This window comes from Plecotus auritus (assembly GCF_963455305.1).
Source record: "Plecotus auritus genome assembly, chromosome: 9".
In the NCBI taxonomy this organism is placed as follows: domain Eukaryota; kingdom Metazoa; phylum Chordata; class Mammalia; order Chiroptera; family Vespertilionidae; genus Plecotus; species Plecotus auritus.
In genome coordinates, this window is record NC_137783.1 from 119850677 (window position 1) to 119860399 (window position 9723).

General features: G+C 42.6%; 1 protein-coding gene across 1 annotated transcript; it reads left to right on the forward strand.

The window, feature by feature from the left end:
- Positions 1–7577: 7577 nt before the first annotated feature.
- Positions 7578–7817, forward strand: LOC308234428 (hematopoietic cell signal transducer-like; the record flags this gene model as incomplete). The annotated part of the gene is made up of 1 exon (XM_080642086.1): positions 7578–7817. One exon carries the CDS (start codon positions 7578–7580, stop codon positions 7815–7817), a length of 240 nt encoding a protein of 79 aa, XP_080498212.1.
- Between the last annotated feature and the right edge of the window lie 1906 nt (positions 7818–9723).

The following is a 9723-nucleotide window of genomic DNA, read 5'->3' on the forward strand; positions in this document are numbered from 1 at the left end:
CTGCTGCCTCGCACAACAATTTCAAAACTACAACTAAAAGACAGAACGGACACCATCCAGAACCACAGGAAAGCTGGCTGAGTGAAAATTCTACAACTAGAAGGAAAGAGAAAACCTCACAGAGAATTGGAGGTACGGCAAAGGGGCTTTGTGCGCGCAGAGAGGAAGGGCGGCTGAGAGCCTGGCTGACTTTCTCTGGCGGAAGGGGGAAGGAAGCCTCCGACCGCACTGAACCCCAGTTCTGACTGCACTGAACCCCAGTTCCGGGCGAGCCCCTGGGGACCCACGCTCTTGTTGGGGGAGTCTGGACTCTCAGGCGGAGACTCGAGCTGGGGAAGGCGGAGGACTGAAAGCGCACATGCGCGCAAGGGCAAGGCTGACAGGAAGCCAAGACTGAGACTCCACCCCATCCAAGCTGAGCACAGAGGCTATTGCAATTTGGCAAGTCTAATCCTATAAGGCTGTCTCCAGCACCGAACTTCTCCCAGCATAGACACAGCTGATCCTTACAGCCAACTGGCCCGGAGGTCAATTCTTCCCAGTGATACCAACAACAATAAAGACTTAATTACAACAAGGCTGTACACACAGTTCACAAAGGGGTGCACCAAGAGTGTCCACCTCAGGTTAACTGGGGAAGCAGACCCACTGGGCCATATTGGAAACCTAGCACAAATATCTACCTTACCAACTCAGGGAATCAGTGAAAATGCGGGGTCAAAGAATCAGATCACAAACGAAAGAAATGGAGGAAAACAAACGACTGGATATAGAATTCAAAACCACGGTTATAAGACTTTTTAAGAATATCCTAGAAAAGGCCGATAAATATAACGAGACCCTCGAAGATATGAAAAAGGACCAACTAGAAATTAAACATACACTGACTGAAATAAAAAATATTATACAGAGACCCAGAAACAGAATAGAGGAACACAAGAATCAAGTCAAAGAATTGAAATACAAAGAAGCAAAAAACACTCAACCGAAAAAGCAAAAAGCAAAAAAAAAAAAATCCAAAAAGTTGAAGATAATGTAAGAAGACTCTGGGACAACTTCAAGCGTACCAACATCAGAATTATGGGGGTGCCAGAAGAAGAGAGAGAGCAAGATACTGAAAACCTATTTGAAGAAATAATGACTGAAAACTTCCCCTACCTGGTGAAAGAAATAGACTTACAAGTCCAGGAAGCCCACAGAACCCCAAACAAAAGGAATCCAAAGAGGACCACATCAAGACACATCATAATTAAAATGCCAAGAGCAAAAGACAAAGAGAGAATATTAAAAGCAGCAAGAGAAAAACAGTTAGTTACCTACAAGGGAGCACCCATACGACTGTCAGCTGACTTCTCAACAGAAACTATGCAGGCCAGACGGGAGTGGCAAGAAATTTTCAATGTGATGAATAGCAAGAACCTACAACCAAGATTACTCTACCCAGCAAAGCTATCATTCAGAATTGAAGGGCAGATAAAGAGCTTCACAGATAAGAAAAAGCTAAAGGAGTTCATCACCACCAAACCAGTATTATATGAAATGCTGAAAGGTATTCTTAAAGAAGAGGAAGAAGAAAAAAGTAAAGAGAAAAATTATGAACAACAAATACATATCTATCAACAAGCGAACCTAAAAATCAAGTGAATTAAAAACCTGAGGAACAGAATAATCTGGTGAATATAATAGAATCAGGGGCATAGAAAGGGAGTGGACTGATAATTCTCAGGGGGAAAGTGGTATGGGGGGGTTCATGAAGAGACTGGACAAAAATCATACACCTATGGATGAGGACAGTGAGGGGGAGGTAAGGGCAGAAGGTGGGGTGGGAAATGGGTGGAGGGGAGCTATGGGGGGAAAAAGGAGAAATAATTGTAATAATCTGAATAAAGATTTATTTAAAACAAAAACAAACAAACAAACAAAAAAACTGGACAACCTGGAGGAAATGGACATATTCCTAGAAAAATATAACCTTCCAAAACTCAATCAGGAAGAATCTAAACATCTCAATAGGCAAATAACTATGGAAGAAATTGAAGCAGCCATCAAAAAGCTTCCAGCAAACAAAAGCCCAGGGCCAGACAGCTTCACAGGAGAGTTTTACCAAACATTCAAGGAAGAACTAAAACCTATCCTCCTCAGACTATTCCAAACAACTCAAGAAGAAGGAACACTTCCAAGCTCCTTCTATGAAGCTAGCATCACCCTAATACCAAAACCAGATAAAGACAACACAATGAAAGAGAATTACAGGCCAATATCCCTCATGAACATAGATGCCAAAATCCTCAACAAAATTCTAGCAAATCGGATCCAGCAGTACATCAGAAATATCATTCACCATGACCAAGTAGGATTTATCCCAGGAATGCAAGGATGGTACAATATCCGCAAATCAATAAACGTGATACATCACATAAACAAATTGAGAGATAAAAATCACATAGTCATATCAATTGATGCAGAAAAAGCATTTGACAAAATCCAACACCCTTTCTTGATAAAAACTTTCAATGAGGTGGGAATAGAAGGATCATACCTCAACATAATAAAAGCTATATATGATAAATCCACAGCTAACATCATACTCAATGGGCAAAAACTAAAACCATTTTCCCTAAGAACAGGAACAAGACAGGGATGCCCACTCTCACCACTCCTGTTCGACAAAGTACTAGAAGTATTAGCCATTCCAATTAGACAAGAAGAAAAAATGAAAGGCATCCAAATTGGAAAAGAAGAAGTAAAGCTGTCCTTATTTGCAGATGACATGATATTGTACATAAAAAACCCGAAAGACTCCATCAAAAAACTAATAGACTTAATAAATGAGTTCGGCAACGTAACAGGATACAAAATTAACGCCAAGAAATCTATGGCATTTCTATACACCAATAGTGAACTTACAGAAAGAGAGACTAAAAAAGCAATCCCATTTACCATTGCACCAAAATAATTAAGATACCTAGGAATAAACTTAACTAAGGAGGTAAAAGACCTATACGCGGAAAACTACAGGACACTGAAAAAAGAAATAGAGGAAGACGTAAATAGATGTTAGAACATACCATGTTTATGGATTGGGAGAATCAACATCATTAAAATGTCCATAGTACCCAAAGCAATCTATAGATTCAATGTATTCCCCATTAAAATACCAATGGCATATTTCACAGACCTAGAACGAACTCTCCAAAAATTCATCTGGAATAAAAAAAAGACCCCAAATAGCCACAGCAATCCTGAGAAAGAAGAACAACGTAGGTGGGATCTCAATACCAGATTTCAAGCTGTATTACAAAGCCACTGTTCTCAAAACAGCCTGGTACTGGCACAAGAACAGACGTATAGACTAATGGAATAGAATAGAGAATCCAGATATCGACCCAAACCACTATGCTCAATTAATAGTTGACAAAGGAGGCATGAACATACAACGGAGTCAAGACAGTCTCTTCAATAAATGGTGTTGGGAAAATTGGACAGATACATGCAAAAAAATGAAACTAGACCACCAACTTACAACATACACAAAAATAAACTCAAAATGGATACAGGACTTAAACATAAGACTGTAAACCATAAAAATACTAGAGGAATCCACAGGCAGAGAAATCTCAGACATATGCCGAAGCAATTTCTTCACCGATACTGCTCTTAGGGCAATGGAAGCTAAAGAGAAAATAAACAAATGGGACTACATCAAAATAAAAAGCTTTTTCACAGCAAAAGAAACCATCAACAAAACAACAAGAAAGCCCACTGTATGGGAGAACATATTTGCAAATATTATCACTGATAAAGGTTTAATCTCCAACATCTACAGGCAACTTATACAACTTAATAAGAGGAAGATAAATGATCCAATAAAAAAATGGGCAACGGACCTAAATGGAACCTTTTCGAAAGAAGACAGAAGGAAGGCCAAGAGACACATGAAAACATGCTCCAAGTCACTAATTATCCGAGAGATGCAAATCAGAACGACAATGTGGTACCATCTCACACCTGTCAGAATGGCAATCATCAACAAACGACAAGTGCTAGCATGCATGTGGAGAAAAAGGAACCCTCGTGCACTGCTGGTGGGAATGCAGACTGGTGCAGCCACTGTGGAGAACAGTATGGACTTTCCTCAAAAAACTAAAAATGGAGCTCCCATTTGACCCAGTAATCCCACTTCTAGGAATATATCCCAAGAAACTAGAAACACGAATCAGAAAGGATATATGCACCCCTATGTTCATAGCAGCACAATTCACCATAGCTAAGATTTGGAAATAGCCTAAATGCCCATCAGCAGATGAGTGGATTAGAAAACCATGGTACATCTACAAAATGGAATACTATGCTGCTATAAAAAAGAAGGAATTCTTACCATTTGCAGCAGCATGGATGGACCTGGAGAGCATTATGTTAAGTGAAATAAGCCAGGCAATGAAAGAAAAATACCACATGATCTCACTCATTTATGGAAAATAAAGAACATTATAACTTGATGAATAAAAAGGTAGATACAGAGGCAGTAAAGCACTGAACAGACTGTCAAATTACAGCGGGAAGGCTGGGGAGTGTTGGGGAGGGAGGGAAATAGATCAACCAAAGGACTTATATGCATGCATATAAGCAAACCAATAGACACAAGACACTGGGAGGTGGGATGAGGGCATGCGACAGGGGTTAGGGGAGGCTGGGGGAAGGTCAATGGGGAAAAAAAGGAGATATATGTACTAATATATGTAATACTTTAAACAATAATAATAATAAAAAAAGAAACATCTATGGGAGAAAATCATTGATCAGTTGCCTCCTGTATGACCCCTACTGGGGGGTGAACCCGCAACCCAGGCCTGTGCCCTGACCAGGAATCCAACTGAGACCTCCTGGTTCAAAGGTTGATGCTCAACCACTGATCCACATTGACTGAGCCATTTGCCATATATTTTTGAGATTCATTCATGGTGTAGTATACTGTATAGCGGTACTTCCTTTCTATTGCCAGATAATATTCTATTTTATGGATATACCACATTTTATTTATCCATTTATCATTTGGGTTGTTTCCACATTTTAGCTGTTGTGAATATGATGCTATGAACATTTGTGTGCAGGTGTGGGTTTACATTTTTATTTTGTAAATAATGAACAGTGAAATTTTAGGTCATATGCTAACTCTATGTTTAAGATTTTGAGGAGTTGTCAAACTGTTTTCCAAAGTCACTGTATCATTTACATTCCCACCAGCAATGTATGAGGGTTCCAATTTTCCCACCCTCATTATCTCTTTTAGGAGCTATGACTAGACATATGCTAGACCTTCTCACTACAGGAGTGGGAAAAGGAGGTTTACTGTGACATTCTTTTGAGTTTATAAAGCTATTGTAATAATCGTAACTTGCATGTCTTTTTCCATACAAACAACTATAAACTTACTTTTGCCCACCCCTGTATATCTACCATATCTTATAACCTCTCATATTTTCAGTCTCTTTATATTCCATATAAATACATTCAATCTATCATCAGTTCACTAATCCTATCTTCAGTGGTAGAATCTATCTTCAGTGGTGGAACCCATTTTTCAAAGTTTATTTTATTTTTTTTACTTTCAACTACTAAAAATTTCGGTAATTTCTATGTAAACTTTTCTCAATTCTGTCAAATTAGTCATACTCATTACTTAAGCTTGTCTTATATTTATTTAAATATATTGTATTAGTCAGCTCAGACTGCCATAACAAAATACCACAGACTGGGCAGCTTAAACCACAGAAATGTATTTTCTCATAGCCCAGAGGCTGGAAGTCCAAGATCAGGATACCAGAATAGTCAGGTTTTTGGTGAGAGCTCTCTTCCTGGCTTCCAGATGGCAACTTCTCAGAGTCCTCAGATGGTGGAGAGAAGGCAAGCTCTCTGGTGTCTTTTCTCATAGGCACTAATCCAGTCAGTGCCCCATCTTTATGACCTCATTTAACCCTAAATACTTCCTTACTCCAAATACTGTCATATTGGGGCCTGATCTTGTAAGTTCTAGGGAGACCCAATTCAGTCCATAGCACATATTACACTTACTAGTAATTACGTCCAAATGTCCAAATATGTGTCTTATAGTCTAGCATCTGAATGCATAAAGGCTCTATTCTGCCTTCTGTTTTTTTGTGTTTTGTTTTTTTTCCTGCTGGTTCTCACAGATGATACCTTGCCTCTTAGTATGTTTTGTGATTTTGTTTTACAGTGAGTTGCTCATTTTTGTTGGAATTTCACCTGTAGGAATTCTTGAAGGCCTGGATTGAGTTTGAATTTGTTCAGGGAAGATTTACATTTGTACCTTTCGGCCAACTAGAGGCCTCACACCAGGGGATCACTTCAAATAACATTATCAGCTTGCATTTTTCTTTTCAGAAAACTCTGTAAATTCATGTGACGTTTAGTTTGTGGTTACAGATTTTCAGATGACTCTTTTTTGCAACATCTAGTACCAAGGACAAGACATGCATTCAAGTTTTTCTTGCCGTCTCCTTTTCTCCAGTAAAATTGTTTTTCTCACTCATTTACACTGAGGGTTGGGTCCCAGCTTTGTGGAAGGGCCTCCCATTTGATCTCTTGTATTTGTAGCCCCCAGATTTGCCTTCTGTTTGGCATGCCCCACACAGCTTATTAAGATAAGTTCTCCAGTGGTGGCAGAAAGTCTTAGAGAAAAAGGCAAATGTAGAGGTTGCTTGTCTCCCAAGGTTCATGATTGTACTTTGGGCTTTGTGAATTCTTTATGGTCTTTCCAGTTCAGAGAGACATTTAGAATGCTGTGCTTAAATATATATATATGCTTTAACTAATATTCTTACCATTTAATTAGGAAAGTATGGTCAATTAGAATAATGGTCCCCAACGAAGTATACCTCCATGTTGGTGCTCCTTTGCAATGTAACCTTGCTACTCTAGCTCCTTCTGTCGAAAAGTGAGGTCTGTTTCCCCACTCCTTGACCTGGGCTGGGCTGTGACTTGCTTTGACAATAGAATGTGGTGTAAGTGACTTAAGACACCTTTGGCTTTTGCTTTCCTTGAACACTTCCACCATCATGTGAAGAAGTCCTAGATGGATGATCACATGAGGAGAGAGGTCGAGCCATTGAAGCCATCTCAGCTGAGACCTCAGACATGTGACAGAGGACATGTAAGAATGGCTATTCTCCACCCAACCCACCAACTGAAAGCAGCCACATGAGTGAGCTCAGGTGAGACAAGCAGAATCTCTCAGCCAATTGTGAGAGATAATAAATTATTTTTGTTTTTAGCCACTACATTTTGGGGTGGGTTGTTACATACCAATAGGAAACTGATACAAAGGGTCATTTGGGATATCTAATCTCCCATACTGCTGGAAAAGGATGTTCCCAGTGTGGAAGGTAGGAACCTAAAAGGAGTAAAGAGGGCATCCATGTTGGGAGGAGGAAGGCAGGAAGTGGTGAAAAAGAAATTATTTACAGTAAGGGGATTGATGAAATCCTATAGTAAGAATAACGGGAGAACCTTTCTAGACCAAATCCCTTTGCCTGCCCCCTTCCAGCCCCCAGCCCGTCATGATCCCTCCAGGCAACATCCTGCTTCTACTTTTGCTCCCAGTGGCTGCAGCTCAGATAACTTCAGGTTCCTGTTCAGGATGTGAGCCGCTCCCCATGCCACTCCCGGCAGGCCTTGTGGCTGCTGATGCTGTGGTGTCTCTGCTAATCGTGGTGGTGGTGTTTATTTGTGCCAGCCCATGTGACACGCCCATCCAAGAAGATGGCAAAGTCTACATCAACACGCCTGGCGAGGGCTGACCCCCTGTAACTGGGACCTCTGACTTCTGACCCTCTCTAGATTGTGTGCGGTGGCACAGGAAACCTTCTCAATAAAGCAACTGAAATACCTCTAAAAAGAAAAAAGAAAGAAGAATGGAAATCAATTTTCTCACTGTTGGAAAAGGGAGTTATAAATATGGAAACAAGAAAACTAAAATCCAAGGACATTTCCGTGGAACTCATGGTTTTATATATATACTAGAGGCCCGGTGCACGAAATTCGTGCACTGGGGGGGGGGGGGGCGGTTGTCCTTCAGACCAGCCTGCACCCTCTCCAATCTGGGACCCCTCAAGGGATGTCCGACTGCGGTGGGATCGGGACTAAACGGGCAGTCGGACATCCCTCTCACAATCCAGGACTGCTGGCTCCCAACTACTTGCCTGCATACCTTCCTGATTGCCCCTAACCACTTCTGCCTGCCAGCCTGATCACCCCCTAACCACTCCCCTGCCAGCCTGATTGATGCCTAACTGCTCCCCTGCCAGCCTGTTTTCCCCTAACTGCCCTCCCCTGCCAGCCTGGTCACCCCTAACTGCCCTCCCCTGCAGGCCTGGTCACCCCTAACTGCCCTCCCCTGCAGGCCTGATCACCCCTAACTGCCCTCACCTGCAGGCCTGGTCACCCCTAACTGCTCTTCCCTGCAGGCCTGGGTCCCTCCCAACAGCTTTTCCCTGCAGGCCTGGTTGCCCACAACTTCCCTCCTCTGCCGGCTTGGTCACCCCTAACTGCACTCCCCTGCAGGCTTGATCGCCCCCAACTGCCCTCCCTTGCAGGCCTGGTCCCTCCCAACTGCCCTCCCTTGCTGGCCATCTTGTGGTGGCCATCTTGTGTCCACATGGGGGCAGGATCTTTGACCACATGGGGGCAGCCATCTTGTGTGTTGGAGTGATGGTCAATCTGCATCTTACTCTTTTATTAGATAGGATAGAGGCCTGGTGCACGGGTGGGGGCCAGCTGGTTTGCCCTGAAGGATGTCCCAGATGAGGGTGGGGGTTCCCTTGGGGCGTGAGGCGGCCTGGGCGAGGGGCCTGTGGTGGTTTGCAGGCCGGCCACGCCCCCTGGCGACCCAAGCGGAGGCCCTGGGAACTGGGGTTTATTTATCTTCTACAATTGAAACTTTGTAGCCTGGAGCGGAGCCAAGCCTTCTGTTTGCTCCATGGCGGCAGCCATTTCTGTTGGGATTTATTTATCTTCTATAATTGAAACTTTGTAGCCTTAAGCAGAGGCCTGGGCCAGCCAGGGTGTGCAGAAAGCTTGGCTTCCTCTGTCGCCCGGGGCAACCCTAGCCTCCTGCTCTTTCCAGCTCTGTGGCTGCTGCCATTTCTGTTTGGGTTTATGTATCTTCTATCATTGAAACTTTGTAGCATTGAGTGGAGGCCTAGGCCGGCAAGGGCAGGCGGAAAGCTTGGCTTCCTCCATTGCCAGGGAAACCCAAGCCTCCCTCCTGCTCTCTGTGGCCGTAGCCATCTTGGTTGGGTTTATTTGCATATTCGCTCCTGATTGGCTGGTGGGTGTGGCTTGTGGGTGTAGTGGAGTGATGGTTAATTTGCATATTACTCTTTCATTAGATAGGAGATATATATATATATATATATATATAGAGAGAGAGAGAGAGAGAGAGAGAGAGAGAGAAATATAGATGTTATGTATAAGTATATAAATATATCACCTAACTCTTCCTATTAAGATATACTGAGAGAAATAGCACCCCAAAAGTAATGAGCATACCTAAGATCCAGATCTTGACTTCTAAAAACCATTCTCCACTAAAAGACATCATGTCTCAGTCAACAAATGACAAATGCTGGCAAGGATGCGGAGAAAAAGGAACCCTCGTGCACTGCTGGTGGGAATGCAGACTGGTGCAGCCACTGTGGAGAACAG